The sequence below is a fragment of the Mauremys reevesii genome, linkage group 4 (genome assembly GCF_016161935.1).
Source record: "Mauremys reevesii isolate NIE-2019 linkage group 4, ASM1616193v1, whole genome shotgun sequence".
In the NCBI taxonomy this organism is placed as follows: Eukaryota; Metazoa; Chordata; order Testudines; family Geoemydidae; genus Mauremys; species Mauremys reevesii.
The window spans coordinates 134,533,186-134,556,227 of record NC_052626.1 but is presented as its reverse complement, the minus strand read 5'-3'; the positions used below and the strand labels follow the sequence as shown (position 1 = coordinate 134,556,227).

Sequence of the window (23,042 nt, the reverse complement as noted above, 5' to 3'; positions counted from 1 at the left end):
CTCTCAAAGCACTTCATAGTCTTTAATGTATTTATCAAAGGTCCATCAATAGCTAATAGCCAGGATGGGCAGGAATGGTGTCCCTAGCCTCTGTTTGCCAGAAGCTGGGAATGAACAACAGGGGATGGGTCACTTGATGGTTACCTGTTCTGTTCACTCCCTCTGGGGCACCTGGCATTGGCCACTGTCACAGACAGGATACTGGGCTAGATGGACCTTTGGTCTGACCCAGTAGGGCCATTCTTATGTTCTTATCCCCACAACACCCTGGGGAGATAGGTCTAGTATCTCCATTTTTACAGATGAGGAACTGTTAGTCCCAAGGATGGCAGCTCTGCAGAGGGACTTGCAGCACAGGGGGAGGGGGAATGGTTTTTACCAGCAGTACAAACACTGGTTGTACATGAATCTAATAGTCAATACTTATACTACTGCATGGATTACAATGTCAAGGGGATGTCCCCTTGTTGGGTAAAACTGACATGCTAAACCAGGGGTCAGCAACCTTTCAGAAGTGCTGTGCCGAGTCTTCATTTATTCACTCTAATTTAAAGTTTCACGTGCCAGTAATACACTTTAACATTTTTAGAAGGTCTCTTTCTATAAGTCTATAATATATAACTAAACTATTGTTGTATGTAAAGTAAATAAGGTTTTTTAAATGTTTAAGAAGCTTCATTTAAAATTAAATTAAAATGCAGAGCCCCCCGGACCAGTGGCCAGGACCCGGGCAGTGTGAGTGCCACTGAAAATCAGCTCACGTGCTGCCTTCGGCACACGTGCCATAGGTTGCCTACCCCTGTGCTAACCCCTAATTGCTCATTGGTTTCAATTTAAGGATTTCACTCAATATTCTTCTGGGTGTGCATTAAAATTCCTTTAAAGATTACCCGCCAGGAGATCACATGAATTTAACAGGAATTTCAGTTTTGATCTGCAGGGCATTTGCATGTGGTTTAGATTGGAAACCTGCACTTGGATGCTAGACATGCTTAAAAATAGGCTCAAATTGCTCAGTGAAAGGGATTGTTTCCAGGTACTGGTGTTTGTTATGCAGCATCTGTGATATCAAGAGGCAATATTCATGCTGTGCTCTCAATGTAGTAGTCATTCTACTTAGATTGTGAGCTCTTTGGGGCAGGGACCATCTTTTTGTGCTGTGTTTGTACAGCACCTAGCACAGTGGAATCCTGGTTCATGACTAGGGCTCCTAAGTGCTACCACAATAACAATAATAATGGTGCACTTTAGGAAGTTAATATGTTCTCTTTCATTTGAACTGCAGATTTGGGGGTGGGGGCAGAGAAAAGATGCTGAAAGGTTCCATTAAAAGAAGTTAATGAATGAATTCACATTAGAATCTTGGGTTGGTAACATATGATCAGATCTAAAAGGATATTAGACTCTGTGCTATGGAGAAGAACAGGCTGCTTCGTGTTAAAACATCTGTCAGTCACCCAGACAGCAGGGGAATTCCTCTCCTTCATCCTAGCTGTTTCTTATCATAACTTCTCTTTTTTTTAAAAAAAAATTATTACCTCATTAACATTTGTGAACAAAGGATCCAAATACATAAGAAGAAGTTTGGGGTTCCATATCCCATGCGCTGATGGCACTTCTCGCATTCCTGTCAAGTTCTTCAATCACTTCTGATACCTTCTTGGTGGCAAATCTGTGATAGCAGCCTGGAAGGGAAACTATTCCAGGGGCCTGGATGTGAGAAGAAGAAAAGTTTAATAGGTCCATATGTAAGTTTTGGACATTTATAAAAAATTGGAATAAACATCAAGATCTGAACACATACTAACCAAGCTGCCAGGTGGGAGAGCCCTCAGGTGTCTAAATCCATCTTGGGATGTGGCATAGGAGAAAGTCTACAGTAAAGATTCACGGTAACTTAAGGTAGGTAAAATCATTTTGTTCTTGGAGAAAAGTGTTAATCTACTGCCAATCTGTGCAGAAGAGCGTTTCCTTAGGGTAGAATGGTAGGTGCGGTCTATTGTATTCAATGCACTATTTCTGGCTACCACTATAAATTGGCACTCCACATGTCACTTTCACCTACACACCTTTGGGTCTGACCAGCCATCACTAACTAATTGTAGTTATACAATATGAAATGGATATGAAACTAACGATGATACTGCAGTGATGTGTATAATATATAGACAGATATAGACAGATCATTGTAAACTCTAGTAATGGCACTGTCGTGATTTTTAATGCAGTTTGCTCCATTTTGCTAAAAATTACCCTGATACTGGAAGTTCTTGTGCAAAGCATCATTCAGAATTACTAACTGTCACTGGTGCTGTGCAATAAAAAGAAGAAATGGCTTATTTTGGATGGTAATGTGATACACATTTTTTCAGGAAGACTAAGTGGGGTGTGTCTCTCTACCTGTAAACTCATCCCTTTTCTTCCTCTCTTGGTAAAGGACCCTTACCCTTTCTGGACCCCAAGACTGGTGATCATCATGGCATGGGATAAAATTAATACTTTTAATTAATTAGCCGGCTACTCCTGTAGCAAGGGGTTTCTGACGATGATGATTTTTTCTTAGTCACCCATTTTGCTGAGCTATACTAGTTTAAACTTCGCAGAGCCAGTTCAGAAAAGAGCAACTAAAATGATTAGGGGTTTAGAGAGGGTCCCATATGAGGAAAGATTAAAGAGGCTAGGACTCTTCAGTTTGGAAAAGAGAAGACTAAGGGGGGACATGATAGAGGTATATAAAATCATGAGTGTTGTTGAGAAAGTGGATAAGGAAAAGTTATTTACTTATTCCCATAATACAAGAACTAGGGGTCACCAAATGAAATTAATAGGCAGCAGGTTTAAAACAAATAAAAGGAAGTTCTTCTTCACGCAGCGCACAGTCTACTTGTGGAACTCCTTACCTGAGGAGGTTGTGAAGGCTGGGACTATAACAATGTTTAAAAGGGGACTGGATAAATTCATGGTGGCTAAGTCCATAAATGGCTATTAGCCAGGATGGGTAAGAATGGTGTCTCTAGCCTCTGTTCGTCAGAGGATGGAGATGGATGGCAGGAGAGAGATCACTTGATCATTGCCTGTTAGGTTCACTCCCTCAGGGGCACCTGGCATTGGCCACTGTCGGTAGACAGATACTGGGCTAGATGGACCTTTGGTCTGACCCGGTACGGCCTTTCTTATGTTCTTATGTAAACTTGTTTATTTATAAGCCAGTTGTGAGGTGCCCAGCTGCCATGGCAATAGGCACCATATCTGAACTTTAACAAACAGACGATGCCAGTATGTGATAGCTTCATCAACATGAACAAAATACCAGTGGCTACTCTCATGAGATTTTGCAGCAAATCTCAACAGATTTGCAGTTGAGTCCAAACCAGAACCTTGCACCTGAACCTGCTGAACTTTGGGTGCCTTTGAAATCTGGATATGAATTGGGTGTCCTTGGTCTCTATTTGCAATACACTTTGTGCTAACTACCAAGTGACTCCTGCAGCGATGCTGGCAGACCAGATTTACAATGTCCATTGTTAGGGACCAAGAGCTAATGCCTGGTCCTGTTGAAATCAACGTGAGTTGACATCCGTTGGATCACAGTTTGGCCCATGGTGTTTTATACATGGCTCTGGCTTACTCACGAAACAGCCTTTTGATGCTGGTTGGTATCATAGATTTCAATATCAGAAGGCACCATTATCATCATCTGCTTTGACTTCCTGCTTAACGCAGGCCAAAGAACCTCACCCAGTTGGATTCATTTCTATTAAAATCGGTGCACCCTTCCCCCTCCCTCCCGGCTACTACGAACTTGGACCTTGAGGCTGTTGAATAACTCGGCAGCTCAGGTAGCCTCTTGGGCAGCCATGCAATTTTGTTTGGATGAAAATGAGGTTGATTTTGCCTCATGTACTGAAAGCTCCCTGGGGCTATTTACCTTTGTACTGAAGGCAGCATTGGCCCAGGGGAGAAACAGAGAGAGATGAGATGAAATGAAATGAAGAAGTAGGTGGCCAGTGGAGCTGTATTTGGTGTCCCATGAACTGCAAACAAGGGGTTAAGTGAGGATGATTCCTACTCCCTGTTCCCGCTGCCTCATCACAACCAATTCAGCATGTGGCCTAAAAAAGAGAAGAACACATTTCCCCAGCCCCATTGCACATGGTTCATTGGCTTATTACAGTGTAGCAAGAGCTAAGTTCACAGGACTGAGCAGGAGCAACATGCATGGCAAGCAGCACTTATTGCTTTTGGCAGTATAGCAGCTGCTTGGTTTGGTGGGGACATGCATCCTACCCTGTAGACCATGTGGCCTAGAATATGGCAACTGGTGCCTCAGACTGGCTCAGCCCCTTGCATTATCCTACAGACTAAGGACCCTGCGCCGCTGCTTTTGTGTGGGGTCAGACTCCCTATAGTATGTCCCTTCCCATGTCTTGTTGCCATTATAGGGAGGGAGTTGGATTGGGCCCGAGCACAGCAGAGGGCAGGACTGAGTCCACACCATCATAAGAGAAGAGAACAAGACACAAAAATCTCATCTGGGTTTCCAAGTTCAGTGGTGTTCAGACCCAGAGTTTTGGCTGAGTCCCATCTTTATCTGTAATACCCCTTCATCATCACCACCACCACCCCTTCCGCTCTCTTTTTGAACCTGTCTAAGGATCTCAGAAGAGGAAGAGGTTAATTTTGCTGTTGTATTATACCTGTATTTTTAGCTAAGTGACGCTAACTGATAAATATTTTTAATCTGCCTGCATTCTAACAACTTGCACCCTCCCTAACATTGGTTGTTGCAGGAAATTCCATGGGCAAAGAGGCAGCAAAGTCTAATGGTCAGAGCATAGACTTGGGAGTCAGAATTCCTGGGTTCTATTCTCCATTCTGCAAGAGGCTCTAGGCAAGTCACTTTACTTCTCTGTGCCTCAGTCTCCCCCTTCGTCAAGGGGCACGATAATACTTAGCCGCTTCACTGCTGTGTTCCAGTCCTGTACTGGAACATGTGGTGGAGTTCCTTTATGGCACTGATATTCTATTCATGTTTCAAAGAGACATGCCTAGAACACAAGCACATACCGGCCACGAACAATAAGAAGATCCATGAGCCTTTAGAACTTTTCATGGCAACTGCTTTACAGAAGTGGCCAAATACTCTTGCCGTAGCCCAAACCCATGGTTGGTTTCAACTATGGATTTAACAACCTTTTCATTTCCCTTTTCTTGCCTCCAGAAATGCTTTGAGGTGACCTAACTAACCTCACAACTACAAATGTTCACCTTCATTGTGTGCCTGTAGGAAGCGATGTTTTTAACCGCACTGATTGAGCAACTCCTGAGCCAAGAACTGTAACAAAGCCTGTTCAGAACGAAACATCAGCGAGGGAATTTTTAACTCAAGTGAGGAAGTAACTCCAAACACTGTCTGCCCCAAAGCGGGGAGTTGGATTCATGAACAGTGTCTTGATTCAGTGCTAAAAGTGGCAGCAAAGCTGTCCAAAAAATTCCAACAAGAAGTGAAGGGGAGGAAGAGAGTTATTTTTTTGCAGATCATAAATAAAAGACAATCTCCCCTTGGTACGGAACTTTTGGGGAATCCCAAAGCACCACCTGCTGTTTCTGCTGGAGTTTGCTGAGCTGATAATCTTTCATTTCTTCTCTACAGCTTTCGCTGGTCGCGGACCCAGAAAGGCCAGTTAGAGCCCTTATTTAGGCAGATTTGTGCTTCCCTGAGAAACTGAACATCACTCAATGCTAGGAACATACAAGTTAAACCTGTTTGCCTCTCACTGTTCTCTCTTCCTGTCCTAAAACAGCCTCCCATCCCAAGGTGGTCAAGTGGTTACACCACTGGACTGAGACTCATGAGATCTGGGGGCTAGTCCTGGCTCTACCACTGATCTGCTGGATAATGCCCCCTTGTGCCTCAGTATCCCCATCTGGAAAATGGGGATAATGATACTTTGGTCACTCTCTGGATGAAAAGCATTGTACACGAGCTAAGTATTATTATTGTTCAATATTCACCAGGCCTCAGCTCTCGTCTTCAGAACAATACTGAAAGCTCTCTGATTCTATACCGCTATGCTGCATTTGTTCAGTATGTGTGCTACTGTGAAAGGCAGTACCAGCTCTTACCCTCACTTTGTAAATCCTCCGCCATGGGTTTAGTTCCTGGTTGATGTTGTTTGCATATTGTCCACATCCATCACTGTACAAATAATAAAAGTTGTTTATTTTCTGAACTGAGCATGCAATAAGACAGCTGTAATCACTAGACCAGATTCTACTAGGGCACAGGTCAAGGCCAGGGCCTGGGTTGGAGAGGACTTGAGAATGGGGTCCAAATTCAGTCTAGAGGTTCAAGCCCAGACGCAGCAATACATATCAATTTCATGCCATAAAATCAGGTCTGAGTTGAGGTCGATGAGCTGGGTCAGAGCCATGTGAGCCTGCCGAAGCTGGGTTAGTGGAACAGGGAGACGGTGCGGGGTCAGGTGCAGAGCCAGGGACCGGGGACCGAGGCTAAGTATCAGGAGCCAGGAGCAAGGCAAGGGATCAGGAGCATGCAGTAAGGTCTGTTGCAGCTGCAAGCCAGGGAGCCCGCTAGCTGCACAGACAGACAGTCTCCAGGTGTTTTCCCTAAACCTAAAATAGTGTGTCTGGGCCAATCAGGGAACACAGTAGGCTCCACCAGTCATGACTGCCATGGGTGGGATAGCTGGTGGTGCTTGAAACTGTAGGACTCATAGGCTGCTGTTCCCTATTTCACTGCAGGTGGCAGTGTGGACACACAGCTGTCCAGGAGCTAGCAGACCCATGGAGCCTCAGAGACTGGCATGCAAGACACTTGAGTTCTAGTCCCAGCTCTGCAACTGGCTCACGATGTGACTTTGGGCAAGTTGCTTCTCTATGCAAAAAAGGCTCCGAGATCCTTGGATGCAAGCACAAAAGCAGTATTATCCTCAACAAACATCCACCCATTGGGTCTGTGACATTTCACACTGGCTCAGATTTTCAGAGCCCTGTTGGGGAGTTAGATGTCTGGCTCCCATTGAAATTCCAGTGCAGTTTGGGTGCCTCACTTCCATACAGTCCCTGGAAAATCCCAGTAACACTTATTTGTTTTTCCTTACGGTTGATGACAGGTAAAAGGAAAAAGTCAGGACTTCAGATTTCCACCTGAATCTGAAAGTGCATCTTGAGTTAAACATCCAGAGTCAAATTCAGATGTCTGCCTTGTGAACGCTTTTTGGAGATTAAACATGGCTGTCTTCATTGTTTTATTAACTTTGCTACAAGGTGAGTAGCTGGGAACTATATTCCTGATGCAAATCACCGTAATAAAAGTGAGCGAATGCCAGACTTGCAGGGGACAAAGGTAAATCTGGCTTTAAAATGAGGGAACATTAAGCCTTATGCAGGGCTGCTGGAGTCATATGTCCCCATTGCACAATGGATAAAAGACACACCTACCTGTTCAACAGGGGTGTTGTATGCAGTGTTGTTGTAGCTGTGTCAGTCCCAGGATATTAGGGAGACAAGGTGGGTGAGGTAATATCTTTTCCTGGACCAACTGCTGTTGGTGAGAGAGAGAGACAAGCTTTTGAGCTACACAGAGCTCTGGAGAAGAAGTTATCCAATACAAGATATTACCTCACCCACCTTGTCTCTCTAACAGGGGTGTTGTGAAAATTAGTGAATTGTAAAGTGCTTTCAGGATTAAATGCCTGATTCTCCACTGCCCTGCACCTGGTGCAGCCATTAATATCAGTGCAAAGTGAGTGCAAAGGGGTATGAAAAGATTTCAGATGAGGATAGTGTTTCCCACCCATGTTACACTGGTATAAATGACTACACAATATGTGGGGTAACCGGGCAGCAAGCCCTGTATCTCCATTTGAGGCCTGGTCAAAAGCCCACAAGCCAATGGCAAGATACATTTGCAAAGTAGGTGTAAGATGTTACTACTGCCATGAATGGAGAATTCAGATTTGGAAGCATTTTATACAGATGTCAATGACAACACAGGCTACAAGGCAGGGGCACAACAGGCCTTGTAAATACTAACTATTTATGATTATTTTGGGGTTTGCTCATTACTAAATATAGCCCATAATCTGTATGGCCAAAATACTGCATGCATCACTCAGCTTTTAACTCAGGCAAAATTCCTGTTGGCATTAATAGTTTTACCTGGCTAAAGACTGCAATATTTGAGTAGGAGCTCAGAGTTTTTGGCTATGTGCTGATACACAATGCCAACAAGGGGTTTTATCCAATCTTTTATCCTCTAAAGCAAAGTTTAATAAACAGGAGATTTGAGAGACCTGGATCTGATCTGCAGTAACATACATTATCCAGAATAACTATGACACTTTCTGGGCCAGATCTTCAGCTGGTGAAAATCAGTAAGACTCCACTGACTTTCGTGCTGTCTTACACCAGCTGAGGCTCTGGCCCTCTAATTGGCTAATGCATGTTCTACATTTTTTTACAACAGTTTCAAGTGCCTTATATGGGCCAAAGCTTTTGACAGGTGAGATTGGAGGATCAGTCACTATCAAATGTTTCTATCGACCGACTAAAGCCAACAGACATGACAGAAAGTATTGGTGTAAAATATCAAGAGCCAGGAGAGTTTGCAACACCATCATTTCTACCAGCCCTTTCATCTCTGAAGACTACAGAGACAGAGCATCCATCACTGACTTCCCTAAGAATGGCACGTTTGCAATACAAATAACACAGCTGGAGCAGAATGACGCTGGGGCTTACAGATGTGGCATCGGCAATAGCAACAAAGCCTTATTCTTCAGCATGAATCTAACAGTTTTGGAAAGTACAGTAACTGGGGATCTTCACAACAGGCTGATTGCAAAAGGTACAGACCCAAATCTCTCTTCGGAGTCTGCAACACCAGATTTGAAATATTCTGGTGCCACATTTACAGAGTCCTTTAGAACCACTGTCCTAAGTGTTGACTCATGAGTATTTCAACCTAAGACAGTGGTTGTTGCACCAACTTTGACTTCTTATTCATACCTTCCCATCCCCTTGCTAAGACCTTGTTATTTACCTGTAGGATTAGAACTTTTTTTTCTACAAAACACTCAGATTTTACTGAAACAGCTGTTAAGAAATTTAAGATGAAGAAAAAGGGAAATTGTTCCACATGAAATAGGAGTTGCATTAAGATGTTTTGGTATGTTCTATTCAAACAGGTTCTAATGTATCTGAATCACCAGAGCTTGTGCTTGGGAAGCTCAGAGGGTCAGTAACAATACAATGCCAACCTGAAAATGTCAAAGGCGGTGGAAAGAAATTCTGGTGCAAACTGGGAAAAACTGGCTGTTCTGTCATAGCGGACTCTGATGGTTATGTGGCCACAAATTATGAGGGAAGGATCTCTATTACCTCTGAAGAAAGCTCTGGTACTTTCAAAATCTTGATAAACAGACTAAAAAAAGAGGACTCTGGACTGTATAAGTGTGGGATGGCCATGCTTGGTGACTCTGGAAGTGCGAGAACCATAGCTCTACAAGTGACTGAAGGTAAGCCTAGAAAGAAAGATCAATTAATTTTTAGAAGGTGCTGTAGATAGAGATTTGCTAGCAGCACTGTATTTGCATTCATGGTCCCAAAAACCAACATGTGTTTGTTGGGAATTCAGTTAAAGAGTCTGTAAGGCTAACCCAGTATATTCTCAACCTGTAGAGTCAACCCTTCCCAGGGAACCCAGGCTCCTGAATGGATCTGAAGGAGGCTTGGTGTTTGCCAAGTGCCACTATGATCCACAACGGAATTATGAGATGAAATACTGGTGCAGCTGGAAGGAAGCTGGATGCTCCCTTGTGTCGAATACGAGTGGATTTGTACAGGATGCATTTGAAGGAAGAATTCAGATAATCAGTGATGACCCGGAAAATGGGACTTTCACGGTAGTGATGAGCCATCTGGAAGAAAAGGATGCAGGATGGTACTGGTGTGGGGCTAAAGATGGAGACATAGAACAAACATCCTCCATGAAGTTACACGTTCAAAAGGGTATGTGATTTGAGGGGCTTTGCCCATTGGGATTAATACCTCCTTCTTTCTCTCTCTTTTATTCTCACCTATCATACTCCATGTGTCCCTCCCAGCCACAGGTGATAAGAAAAGTTTGGTGCCCAATTCCCTCTGGCTTTCAATGGAAGTTGGATGTTTATCTATACTTTATGCCTTTGAAAAGCTCTCCCTAAAGAGAAATCATATTAAATATTGTTATTATTTACTTCTTATATTATTGTAGTACCCAGTCAGGATCAGGGTTCCACTGTTGTAGGTGCCAGACAAACACAGAGATAGACAGAGCTCTTGCTTTGAAGATCACCTGACAAACTTATTTCTCAACCTCCATTTTTAATAATCCCCCTATTGGGTCAGTGAGTTAGTTTTTTTCACCTTCACACCCCCAGTTTAAGGCACAAATAACACAAGTTTTGTCAGAAAAATACTTTTCAGTCTTTAGACCCTCAATGTAGAAAAAAGATAGAGACGTTTCCCAGCATTTGGATATTGGACCCTACAGTAAAAAAACCCTCAAACAACCAATAACTGAGGTCACTACTTCAGCAATAGGGATGCTGTATCCATTTTACATTTCTACATAACAAATGGTAGAAATAGTGACCTTTAGCAAAAGTGTCTGACTTGCCAAAAGTGATCATGGATTTCATTAATACTTATACGTAATATTCTGTACCGCCAAAGGCCACAGTGAAAAAGACATGGTCCCTTTTGTGCTGCATGTTTGTCCATGACACAGATTGCAAGGTGAAATGAAAAGGGTGGAAAAATGTTACCAGGAAGGATGCACTGTGCCTTTCACAGGTAAAAAATGTCAGACGCGCAAAGGATAAATATTCAAGCCCTGAAATTATTTATTTTCTTTGTTAGAATCATTCTCTTCACTAGCTCCAGTACCATCTGCATCTGTGAGCCCAGTATCACCAACATCTGCTCTCCACAGCATCCCCACTCATGTAAATGTCATAAGTCAGACATATCCCACCAGCAGAGTCATGGAGGGAATACTGGAAAAAACAACCCCTGAAGACATATTTGTAACTTTTAGCAATGCAGTTTATGAAAGGTAAGTTAACAAACATGTTTCTTACCCCAATCACCATTGACAATGTCAATTTACACCAAGTCTATTCAGATTATTTGGATTCACTTAATTTAAAATACTTTTGTCAACATCTGCTCTCCATAGCATCCCCACTCATGTAAATGTCATAAGTCAGACATATCCCACCAGCAGAGTCACGGAGGGAATATTGGAAAAAACAACCCCTGAAGACAGATTTGTAACTTTTAGCAATGCAGTTTATGAAAGGTAAGTTAACAAACATGTTTCTTACCCCAATCACCATTGACAATGTCAATTTACACCAAGTCTATTCAGATTATTTGGATTCACTTAATTTAAAATACTTTTGTCAACATCTGCTCTCCATAGCATCCCCACTCATGTAAATGTCATTAGTCAGACATATCCCACCAGCAGAGTCACGGAGGGAATATTGGAAAAAACAACCCCTGAAGACAGATTTGTAACCGTTAGCAATGCAGTTTATGAAAGGTAAGTTAACAAACATGATTCTTATCGCAATCACCATTGACAATGTCAACTTACACCAGATTCTTATTCAGATTCTTTGGATTCACTTAATTTAAAATACTTTTGTCAACATCTGCTCTCCATAGCATCCCCACTCATGTAAATGTCATAAATCAGACCTATCCCATGAGCAGAGTCACGGAGGGAATATTGGAAAAAACAACCCCTGAAGACAGATTTGTAACCTTTAGCAATCCAATCTATGAAAGGTAAGTTAACAAACATGTTTCTTACCCCAACCACCATTGACAATGTCAACTTACACCAAGTCTATTCAGATTATTTGGATTCACTTAATTTAAAATACTTTATATGAAGAAAATAGAAAAATACTTGATCCTGCAGCAATTCCACCTTGTGTTAGGAGATCTGATGGGATAAGAAACTAAGCCGGGCTGGACTGGAAAAGAAATGGCTAATAAGGGATATGATAAAAGTCTATAAAAACAACATATGTTCAGAGGAGAGAGATGGGGAGCTTCTATTCTCCTTGTCTCAGAACACAAGAACCAGGGGGCCTTCAATGAAACTAAGGGTAGGTCCATACTTACCCGCCGGGTCGACGCGGAGAGTTCGACTTCTCAGAGTTCGAACTATCGCGTCTAATCTAGACACGATAGTTCGAACTCCGGACGCGCTCCTGTAGACTCCGGAACTCCACCACCGCGAACGGCGGTGGCGGAGTCGACGGGGGAGCCGCGGACTTCGATCCCGCGGCGTCAGGACGGGTAAGTCAGTTGAACTAAGGTAGTTCGACTTCGGTTACGCTATTCACGTAGCTGAAGTCGCGTACCTTAGTTCGACCCCCCCCAGAGTGTAGACCAGGCCTAAAAGGTGGCAAATTCAAAACTGATAAAAGGAAAAACACATTGTGTGAAAAAGTAATTAGACTGTGGCACATCTCACCACAGGATGTTGTTAAGGCCAAATAAGTTAGCAAGATGTAAAAAAGGGATTGGACATTTATACAGATAATATAATATAATTAATGCAAACCAATTTTAAAAAGAGATATAAAACCTCATACTTGAGGGCCTAAGCCAATCTCTATAATGGATTAAGAGGAGACATAATATGGGAGGCTGATTATCCCATGTCCTCCTACTGCAAGGTTCTTGCATCTTCCTCTGAAACATCTGCAGAGGACCATAGACAGGAGAGTGGATTGGATGGACCACAGGTCAGATCCAGTCCGGCCATTCTTATGTTCCTATGATTAGTACCGGGAGAGGAAATCTGCAGGGAAACTTCAGTGCTGCAGGAAGTGATGTGGGTGATTCAGTAGGTGCCACACCTCCCTTTGAGTCAGTAGCCAATCAATTCCCCACTGGGGTGCTGGGGGAGGCTGTGCTTTGGCAAGCACTGGTTTTGGAGGAGGTGCCACTGTGGTCAGCAATGATTCCATGTCACTTTCTGCAGTTGCTAAGCCCAGTGTCCAGGCTAAGTTTCTGCTTCCTTATATCCTCCCAATAATTTTAACTGGGTGTAAATATTTTTCTTCACTTCCTGTCCCAAACTGTTTATGTAATGTTGCTGTGAGCAACTGTTACATTTCAGTGGTGGGTGAACGGATTTCCATTCTGTAGTTTGTTTACCTGTTTGTAAGGAGCTTTGGGGATTCGCCAGGGAGAAAATATATGGTAGCATTACGTACGCAGTACCCAAAAGGATTGAGGCAAGACCACATTGTATAATAAATCCCATAAAATGTAACACAGACAGAGCCTCTCACCACAGCTCCTGCTTCCCCTAGAGCTGAATACAAGCTGCACCATCTTCCAAAAGAACACTCTTGCCATTCCCACACCCCCTGTGTGATTGGGGGTTGTTCATTATAATCTATAGGCAAGATGTCATTCTGATGGATTGAAATCCCAGATTTCTATTTAGTGGCAAACATAATTTACTCTGTGCATGTGGCACTCTTGAGATTTCCAGTCTGACTGTACCTGTATAGATTCTGCACAGCGACAGTAGTCAGAGGGTCTCTGATACCATGGTGATGGGAACGGTGTAAGAACCTATACAGAGAGAGCCGTAATCAAACCTAGGAACTTGCAAAATGGGAGCAGTGAGATTTCGTTCTGCAGGGGGGAATTCAGCCAGCACTATAAATTCCACTGAGTGGGGCACAGCCACGAGTAGCTACAGACAGGACTTGCTCAGAATCGAACTCCAAATCTAATGGCTTATTCGCCACTTGGCTTTGTTAACTGTTCTCCTTTGATTCAGGTTGAGCATTTACCACTTTTTTGGTTCACGTTTCAGCCTGCAGCAAGCAACTGTGCTACATGCAAACCCAGCCAATGTTAAGGCACCTTAATGCGCACAATCCCTGTCACTAAATCACATTTAATCCTGGTGCTTTATCTTTCCAGCTCATCAACCAGTAAACTGCAACTGCTTCAAGTTGTGATACCAGCCATCATTGTGCTGCTGCTGCTTGTTGCTATTATTATTCTTATATTTATTAAAGTCAAGCTTCACAAGAAGAAGGGTAAGTCAGAGCAGCAACCCTCTGCTGATGGTTTTTGTGTTGTGTTTAGCCATGTGCCTTGGGTTTCTGTGTGCAACACCTCTAAATCTCTCAAAACTGCCCTTTGCAGAAACAGGCATTTTGTATTCAGCTCAATGCAGCCTGTCACAGCAGACACATACACAGTGAACTCTCCCAAGGAGACTTCGCTTTTGTTCTTTCTTGCTTTTAATCTAAAGTAAAGATCATTCAAACAGGAAGCAAAGCCTGATCTTCATGCAGGGAACAAGCATCACAGTTTTATCGTTCCATTGTGATTTGGAAAATTAGGAGTATAAAGGGCTCGATCCTTCGCTTATAGGAGTCAATGACAAAAGCTCCTATTGTCTTTAATGGTGCAGGATAAGAGGCACACCGCTTGCTCTTTGATACAAACCCACAGCACAGCAGCCCCTTTCCAAATGGTGCAAAGATTTACTAGAATAATCATTACCTGCAGATGTTCTGTGTTGGTATCCTTCACCAGGCCACGACAATGCTGTTAAATCTCACTGAAGAATGTATTGTCTTATAAGAGATAAATTTAGAAACTGAAAGAGAACTTTAATTACTGCAGTGTCTAGCAGCTATATCTTATTCGCTCCCAAGGAACACAACAAGAAACTATAGGCCTGAACATATGTCTACTGAAGTCAACAGGCATCTTTGTATCTCTTTTTAGAGATGAACAGAAGTGCTGTGAGAAACCTTGAAGCAACAGTAGCCTTGACTGATTTAAAGTGCTTAAAAGAGCAAATGATGGAGGAAAACATGGATGCAGCAAAGCAATGTGAACCTGCAAGGGGCCATGACAAAGGTAGACACACATTCTGGATTCTGTGCTCAGATAGCATCTCCTTGGTTAGAGGACAGTGAAAAACAAAACTAAAGTCTGTGCAAAAGTCATGGTCAGCGAGAACCAGGGAGAGCTGGTCAAAAAATGTAGAAACATTGTTACATACACACACTACATGTACACAAACACAAGACCACAAACCCACCCACAAAACTTTTCAGGAAATTTTTCATTGAATTTCAGGGTTTTTTTAAAATGTGAACCACTCCCTAAGTGAGTTGGGGAAAAAAATGAACTTTTTCTTGCAAAATTTTTTATTGAAATATCAAAAGCTTAACATTTTTTACCACCTTGAGTATCTTGGAATTTATTCTATTTTTTGCCTGATCATATTTGCCTGATTCCACTCCTGATTATTGATATATATTTTAATTTATCCCCACATTTACCGGTTAGGCTGAGGGTTTTTTTAAGGACCCTACAGGCACTCAAATCCCATTAATTTCAGTGGGAGCTAAATGAAGTCACTTGAACTCTTTCCCCCGACCTTAGTATCTGTCTAGCTATTTTAGGATTTTCTATAACACCGTGTATGTGGTGTCCCATACTATATTGTGAGTGTTTTGCCCAGTTTATAGACAAGAAATATATCTAAGGTTAAAATTCTCCTGGAAGAATAGGAGTAATGGGAGTTCCATGCTGAGGGTTTCCAGATTAGACCTTAATTGAATATCCTACATTCGTCCTCATACAGCAGGTAGAGTGCTGGTTAATGAATGTAATTTTGTATCCTGAATAGAACAAAAACAACTCCCTCATTTCTTTGCCTAATTATATGTCTTTAAGCCATTGACTTTACCAGGCTTTGGATCAGGCTGCTTGTTAAGATTATAAATGTATTGTTGGATTGCTTACTCAAAGCCAGTGAGTGCCCTCTTTTCCTGTTTGCAGTCAATTAAAAATATTTGATTGCTCGTGACCTATCACAGGGCTACACAGAAACCCTTTTTGTTCATTATGTTGCAATCATTTCAACTCCTCTGTTCCGTGTGCACAGAACATTCTTCACGGCTGTCGAAAGATCCGGGTGGCCCAGATGAAATCTCTAAGTTTTTCTAACAAGGTAACAAACAGTGGTGTTCTCTCAGAAAGTTAATGGTCTTGGGTGAGGAACTCCTGTAAGAAGCAGCTGGGATAATTGAAAAACCTTAAGAGATCCCCATTTTGTGGCATTTGATATCAGTAAAATTTACTCTTCTCCATTGGGGAATGGTTAAAACAGGAAGAAAGTTATAGTGATTTGATGACATTTTGTGAAAATACATAGGGCCCAATTCCATACTAGTGTAAATGGGTGAAACACCAAAATTGGTGTACCATTTATACAAGCAGAGAATTTGGCCCAGAGAGTGCAAAATTTCATTACACTGACCCAACCATAGACTTCAGGCAAACCATAGAGGCCTGTTCATGTTTGTGCTCCTAATGAAGCCAATAGCAAAACTTCCACTGACTTCAATAGAAGTAGGTAGCACATCTTGTATTGATGTATGCTGAGATTTTCAAAGCTGTTTAGGGAGTCTGGATACATAATTCCTGTTACTTTCAGTGGGAATTAGCCATCCAAATCCTTTGAAAATTGCTTTGGAAAATGTCAGTCATAATTACAATAGTTTGTGGGCCCTTATTTTAGAATGATATAGTTTTTACAAGGGATTTTTATTCAACCTAATGTTTGAGGTTTCTAATATCCAAGACAGAGAATTTATTTGCTTAAAATCTAGGGCTTTGGAGAGGGGGAAGCAATCAGTAGCAAAAGCAATGATGACATTTTACAGTTTGAGAGTCAAAAAAAGTATGACCAGAGGCCAAGAATTTCAAAAGTTCTCATTGATTTTGGGTGCCCATCTTGAAATAACTTAAAAGGGCCTGATTTTTAGAGGGGGGTGCTTAGCTCTTTCTGAAAAATCAGGCCCCATTAATAATAAATAAAATAATAATAATAATACCCAGCTCTTGTACAAGTGCTTTTTAAAAGGTATCGCAGGTTGGACACCCACAGATAGAAGCACCCAAAATCTTTTCTGAAAATATTAGCCAGAGACAATAGCAGCTAATATTTTTTCCTCTCTTTTTTGCAGGGATCCATCCAATGGAAAATGTTGCTCTCTCAATTACATCTGCCACCTACACACAATGAAGTACCAGTTGCTGAAGTCTCAAGGGAAATAGGGCAGGATTCCCTATCTCCAAATCATGGTGTTCACAAACTCAGTAGCTGACTTACAAGATAGACGTCGCTATAAATTGCAGATCGCACAGCTGAACTCTTAGCTTATTCCCATCCGCAACAGGATGCATTTCATTTAACTGCATGTTATATAAAGTGCAGAAGAACTACAGACTGCACATTTAGTTGGACTCTTTGCTAAACAGAGAATAAAATGTCTATTTTACAGCCAAGATATTTATGTAACTCTTATTGAGCAACGTGTCTCTTATATGTATACTACAGGCAAAACATTAATGACTGAAGGCTAGCTGTAGGGACTGCAAGGGGAACACAGAAGCATCCATGTGACACATTAGCCTGAATGAACGACAGACCGAAACACTGTTTATTTATCTTGGAGATGGGCAAAAACTGAGGAGTGGTTTTGGCTTTTGAAAATCCTCACCTGTCAGGTTTTGTTTTGCAAAACTAAAACCAGAGGCAGTTAAGATCTGAGACTCATTATATCTAAGCTACGCAAGTGCAGGGGATCTGGATAACTGGCCCTGGTTTTAATCCAGCTCTTCCTCAGAGCTACTCATTATCAAACCATTTTAGCCTAACTTTAGCTCAGACCTAAATAATGTCCTTGGCTCTAACGGGTGAACCAGGTGCTATGTTATACACCATACTTGGGACTGAGAAGTAACAGCTAAGGTTTGTTGTCTGAGAAACCAGAATGCATTGGAGCCTGTAGCTTGGCAGGAGGACACTTCCTTGTCAGTTAAAGCCATGTAAATATGCTCAGGTAATTCCAGCTCATTTAGAGTCACCGGGCCAGTTTCTGGGTTGATTTCCCAGCAACAACCCTTTCATACCCCCCGCTGTGTGCATTGCATTCATTTTGCACACTCTTCAAATGCCAACCTGGTGCCAGTTACAAACTATTCAGTCACAGAGGCTCTTAAAAACTCTATTCCTCAGGGCAAACGACGACGAGAAAGAAAGACAGCATAGGGCAGAAGCATGTAGACATCCAAAACAAAAGAGATTGATTGGAAATGGCTAATGGAAGGTGCTAATGAGGGCAGATGTAAACAAGTAAATTGTGGCCAAGTAGCTGCAACATTATTAATAATTTTTGTCCGAGGACAGAACAGAATAAACCTAAAGGCAACCTCTGTCCTGGCAACAGTGACATGGGGACGGGATGGCTGCTGTGAACGGTCACCAATCTGTTCCTGTTTTGATACTCAAATCCTGAACATTTTGCCTTTCTATGCTTAACTGGCCAATTTAGACACCCCTGGGTCTGGATAGCTGCTAATCCTGTGTAAGCTGTTGCATAGACCATATAGAATTACTTAACAAGGGCTTGAATGTTCCTTGCAAATGCAACCCTATTGCATGGAAGGTGGGTTGATACCCAATCCACAGTAAAAGAAATTTCATCCTTTCCCTACCTCTTTGGGGTTGGGAGACCTAACACCCCCTGCAAAACTCTTGCCTCCAACAGGGGACTCTAATGTCTGCTGCCAGGACAAACATGCTTGAAGTTGAGATACTACGAAAACAAATTATAAGCGGAGAACAAAATCCATCTGCTCCCCAACGGTCACCAAAGTGGTCTGCAGCATTTACAGCTGCCAGCCGTGGTTAGGGGTTCCATCAGAGCTCAGGGAGCAAAGTCTTCATGTGTCTTTTGCCCTCCATTAATACCTCTGGATCATTTCAGTGTCACAGGGAATTAATAGATTCATTGATTTTTTGGGGCCAGAAAGGACAATGATGACTGCCCCGTCTGACCTGCTGCATAACAAAGGCCAGAGAACCCCATTCAGTGATTCGTGGCTCAAGCCTGTAACTGTCGGGCTGAGCTATTTTGTTATCTTAAAGAGCCTCATATTTTCTAATAGCAACTCCAGCAAATTCTTATGTAAAAGACAAAACCACCTGAAAATCAAGAATTTTAGTGGAAATATGGATAGGCCTTTAACTATCACAAAGAACATGACAAATGGATTAAGACGTCTGTTAGTCTATAAGGTGCCACAGGACTCTTCGCTGCTTTTACAGATCCAGATTAACACGGCTACCCCTCTGATACTTGATAAGATGTTTTGAAATTCTTCCCTACACATGGTGCCCTCCAGCTCATAGCTGAGACACATTGGTAGGGCAGCATGGGTATAATCTACACTACTAAGGTGAGTCTGTTTTGGGCCACCTATAAATCATAGAATCGTATGACTGGAAGGGACCTCGAGAGGTCATCTAGTCCCGTCCCCTGAATGGGCAAATACTCTTAAGCTTGGTACTTTGCAGGAGGTTTTATCCACAGTTTGTGCCTCTTGTGGATAGCTCTTTGGAAACCTGAAATTTCCTTATGCTTTATGGATAAAAATAAGAAGCCAGCTGTTTATGCCTCTTGTACATTAACCTTCACACCATAGGAAAGCTTGGCCTGCAAAACTGAAACTAAAGTGCCACTGTAGACCACAGCCTGTAAAAATCCGGCAGTCTAGTTCATGGCCACAGAGAAATAATGAGCCCAGATTTTGGTAGGACTGAAACCAAACAAGATGGCCTAGATGTTGTTTAAAAATTAAACAGCGCTCCCATTGTGTGGTGACAATTCCTCTGCTACATCTGGGCAACTTTCTGCTCATAGCTCTCTGGAAAGGAATAGTGAAAGTTTAGGGTTGCATTTCAGCTTAAATGAAATCATGGTTTAAAAACAATTAGTCCATACCGAGAGCAAATTAATGATTGATCCCTCATAAAGGGATACTTTATCATTTTAGTTTGCCATGTGGTTGGGTTTCCGATAGCATCTTACTTAACCAGAGATCTTTGCCTAATCCCTCCCTCTCATAGAGGAACAGTAAAGACTCCATAGTTAAGATGGCAGCAGAGGTTTTGTTTATTTCTTTTCAGTTGTTAAGAGCTCACAAGTTGCTCAGCACTGTATAAGATGCAAGTAAGGGCAATCTCTGCCTGCTTACACGGTACAGCCCTACCAGGGCTATGTGGGTGGGTAGCCTTGCACCCCTGCAGAGCTTTGCTGATTTGGAAGGGCCATCTACATGGGTCTTCTTGGAAAAGACTGAAAGACATTGTTTTCTGAAGAGCTGAAAAACTTGATCCCTAGCAAATTTAGATCTCCTAATTTTCTCAGCACTGAGCAGTGAGGCTGGAAATGACCAAATGTGACTAAGCAGAATGAGCTCCATCAAGTGCACTTCATACAAACTGCAAGTAACTTGTCTTCATGAAAAAAATAACCTGCTGGCACAGGATAATTCCTCCCCTTCTCTTCTTCCCTGTCTCTCTCCCCTCTATTTCCATCTCATCTTGTTGTTCTTTGAGGCTGTTCTGTCACCATTGCTGAATGACAGCACCATGACTCCAAAGGTGAGTCATGAAGATCTCAGCTCTATGAGCTTCCACATAGTACACGAGGGCTGAGGTATGAGGGTGCAAGTTATTTAGATGCAGAGCGGGAAATGTATTTGATTGAACAGCTAGCAGCGTATCAGTTCAGGACTGCACCTCCCCCATCTCCAGATGGGCCTGTGTTGTGAAGATGTGTGACATTGCAAATACCAAGGCCCACCAGGAGGAGGGGACTGTCTGCTTCCCAAAATTGGAATAAAAGAGCACCGTACCATTGATCTAATCCAGCTCCATAGGAGTCTTTGGAAATCTCTGTACCTAGGATTTCAATTGAGCCTTTTAGGACCTGATCTAAAAATCAGGGAATCTCAAACTTTTTTCATAGCATGGGCCACTATGGAGAGACTGATCCCTGGACACATCCTATCCCATTCATGATGAGAAATCCACTTGCCTTCCCATGGCTAATCAATTAACAGGCCCCTGGGAACTTCAGCGGTTGCTTACATGTGACTGTAACGTTAGGAAAGTACATACATACTTTTTTAAAAGGCTCCAAAGGTGATCCTGGCAATTATAGGATGGTAAGCCTAATTTCTGTACCAGGCAAATTGGTTGAAACTGTAGTAAAGAACAGAATTTTCAGACACAGATGAACATAATTTGTTGGGAAAGAGTCAACATGGCTTTTGAAAAGGGAAATGTCTCACCAATCTGTTAGAACTCTCTGAGGGGAACAATAAATATGTGGACAAGGGTGATCCATTTGATATAGTGTCCTTGGACTTTCAGAAAGCCTTTGACAAGGTCCCTCACCAAAGGCTCTTAAGAAAAGTAAGCACTCATGGGGTGCTTGGGGAAGGAAGGTCCTTTCATGGGTCAGTAAAGAGTTAAAAGACAGAAAACAGAGGGTAGTAATAAATGGCCAGTTTTCAAAATGGAGAGATGTAAACAGCAGCATCCCCCAGGGACCTCTCTGGGTTTAAGGGCCTTGGAAAGGGATCTTGGAAAGTTCAGATGCTCAGGTTTTGAATATGGAAGGGGGATGGAAAGGTAGGTCCATCAATGGCTATTAGCCAAGATGGTCAGGGATGCAACCCCATGCTTGGAGTATCCCTAGCTCCTTATTGTCAGAAGCTGGGAATGGGCGACAGGGGATGGATCATCTGATGATGACCTGTTTTGCTCAGTCCCTCTCAAGCTCCAGGCATTGGCCACTGTCGGAACACAGGATACTGGGTTAGATGGACCATTGGTCTGACCTGCTATGGCCGCTCTTATGTTCTTAGTGTACTTTTAAGCTTCTTTTAATCCAGTTTAGCAGCTTGAAATGAGAAAGAGGAACCACACACACCATGTGATCAGTCAGCTCTCTGCAGACCACCAGCATGTGCTCCATGGGCCCCCATTTGGGAACTCCAGTGGCAGATGAAAGAAGGCAAGCCATTTTCCTGCAGCTGGCCCAGAAAAGCTTGCACCGTGGAAACCTATGGGGGAAAGAAGATGGCTGGACATTGTTATGTGGGTGGCCCAGTTAAGTCCACACTTTGGGAGCCTATCCAGCAAGCAGCCAGCAAGAGGAGAGGCCTAGGAATTTCTTTAAGTCTGGCTCAAAAACCGTTCCAAGATTTTTTTCCCCTAATCATGGGTGTCAAGAGAGGGCTGGTCACAAACATGCACTCTCCCACACCTGGAGTAATCACGTAGTCCAATAATAACTGCATTGCCACCAGAGTACTATTGCACCATTTAATCAAAAAGTAAACGACAATGTAAATAAACAAACACCACATCAGCAAAACTAAAATGAGACTCGAACAAACAGTCACATGGGATATTCCTACCTACCTGTATTTTTGGAGGCTATTCCTTTAAGAAGGCTCAACAGGTAGAAGTTCAGGGCTAGAGTTGAGAGGAGTATTTAAATCACTTTCAATTCTTACAGAATTCAGTGTCCTGCACAGAGGGAGGCAGAACATACCCACACACACAGGATCCTCAGAGGTCCGGTTGCTGAGATGGAAGCAGAGTTAAAGTGACCAGACTAACAGAGAAAAGAAGTCACCCGAATAGTCTGCAGAACAACAGTGAGTGTGAGTAATGGTTATTATTTGTCTCCCTAAAATATGAAATCCCTTGTAAGCTACATGTGGGGCATAGAGAAGCAGAATAATTTAAAGCATGATTTCCAGTGTGAATAAATTCAGGGAGCCTTATTCATATATAAACCTAGATAGCCAGACAGACACACTGTGGATTTCAATGGGGTTTTTTGGTTTGTTTTACAGAAGTCAGGACTGCAGGATTGGCCCCAAGATTTTTATTGTTTCTTGTCTGCAGGGAAATGTACAAAATACTTCTTTATTTAAAAAGTGCTACTGTATTCTACAGTAATGATCTAAAACACTGCAGATCATTCAGATTATTAAAGCATTTGGGATCATTAGTGTAGAAAGCTGTAGTATATTTT

At 42.4% G+C, this 23,042-nt stretch overlaps 2 protein-coding genes across 6 annotated transcripts in view; both read left to right on the top strand.

Annotated features, from left to right (window-relative positions):
• The first annotated feature begins 1,604 nt into the window (after nt 1-1,604).
• LOC120403622 (polymeric immunoglobulin receptor-like) lies at nt 1,605-17,421 on the top strand. 3 transcript variants are annotated; one of them, XM_039534947.1, is made up of 13 exons: nt 1,605-1,902; nt 7,137-7,290; nt 8,492-8,872; nt 9,213-9,542; nt 9,706-10,035; nt 10,927-11,016; nt 11,263-11,368; nt 11,492-11,614; nt 11,740-11,862; nt 14,032-14,150; nt 14,851-14,985; nt 16,022-16,087; nt 17,106-17,421. In XM_039534947.1, exons 2-12 carry the CDS (start codon nt 7,254-7,256, stop codon nt 16,081-16,083), a joined length of 1,836 nt encoding a protein of 611 aa, XP_039390881.1. In that variant the 5' UTR covers nt 1,605-1,902; nt 7,137-7,253; the 3' UTR covers nt 16,084-16,087; nt 17,106-17,421. The 3 variants fall into 3 exon arrangements, with proteins under 3 accessions (XP_039390881.1, XP_039390880.1, XP_039390879.1); XM_039534945.1 differs by having other exon boundaries at nt 1,607-1,902; nt 10,927-11,122; nt 11,246-11,368; XM_039534946.1 differs by lacking the exon at nt 11,740-11,862 and having other exon boundaries at nt 1,606-1,902; nt 10,927-11,122; nt 11,246-11,368.
• A 5,070-nt stretch (nt 17,422-22,491) lies between these two features.
• The window catches only part of PIGR (polymeric immunoglobulin receptor), a 28,037-nt gene continuing 27,486 nt past the window's right edge, over nt 22,492-23,042 (top strand). Inside the window, exon 1 of one of the 3 annotated variants that reach the window (XM_039534950.1) lies at nt 22,492-22,659. The gene's annotated coding sequence lies outside the window, so the exon portion shown is untranslated. Of the gene's footprint in view, nt 22,666-23,042 lie in introns of all 3 variants that reach the window. The other 2 variants (XM_039534949.1, XM_039534948.1) reach the window with 2 other exon arrangements.

Excerpts from the sequence above, each read along its gene's own strand:
- LOC120403622 (XM_039534945.1), top strand. The coding sequence starts at position 7,254 with ATGGCTGTCTTCATTGTTTTATTAACTTTGCTACAAG. Across the intron at positions 9,543-9,705 it reads AGCTCTACAAGTGACTGAAG|AGTCAACCCTTCCCAGGGAA; the intron begins GTAAGCCTAGAA and ends CTCAACCTGTAG. Across the intron at positions 14,986-16,021 it reads TGCAAGGGGCCATGACAAAG|AACATTCTTCACGGCTGTCG; the intron begins GTAGACACACAT and ends CCGTGTGCACAG.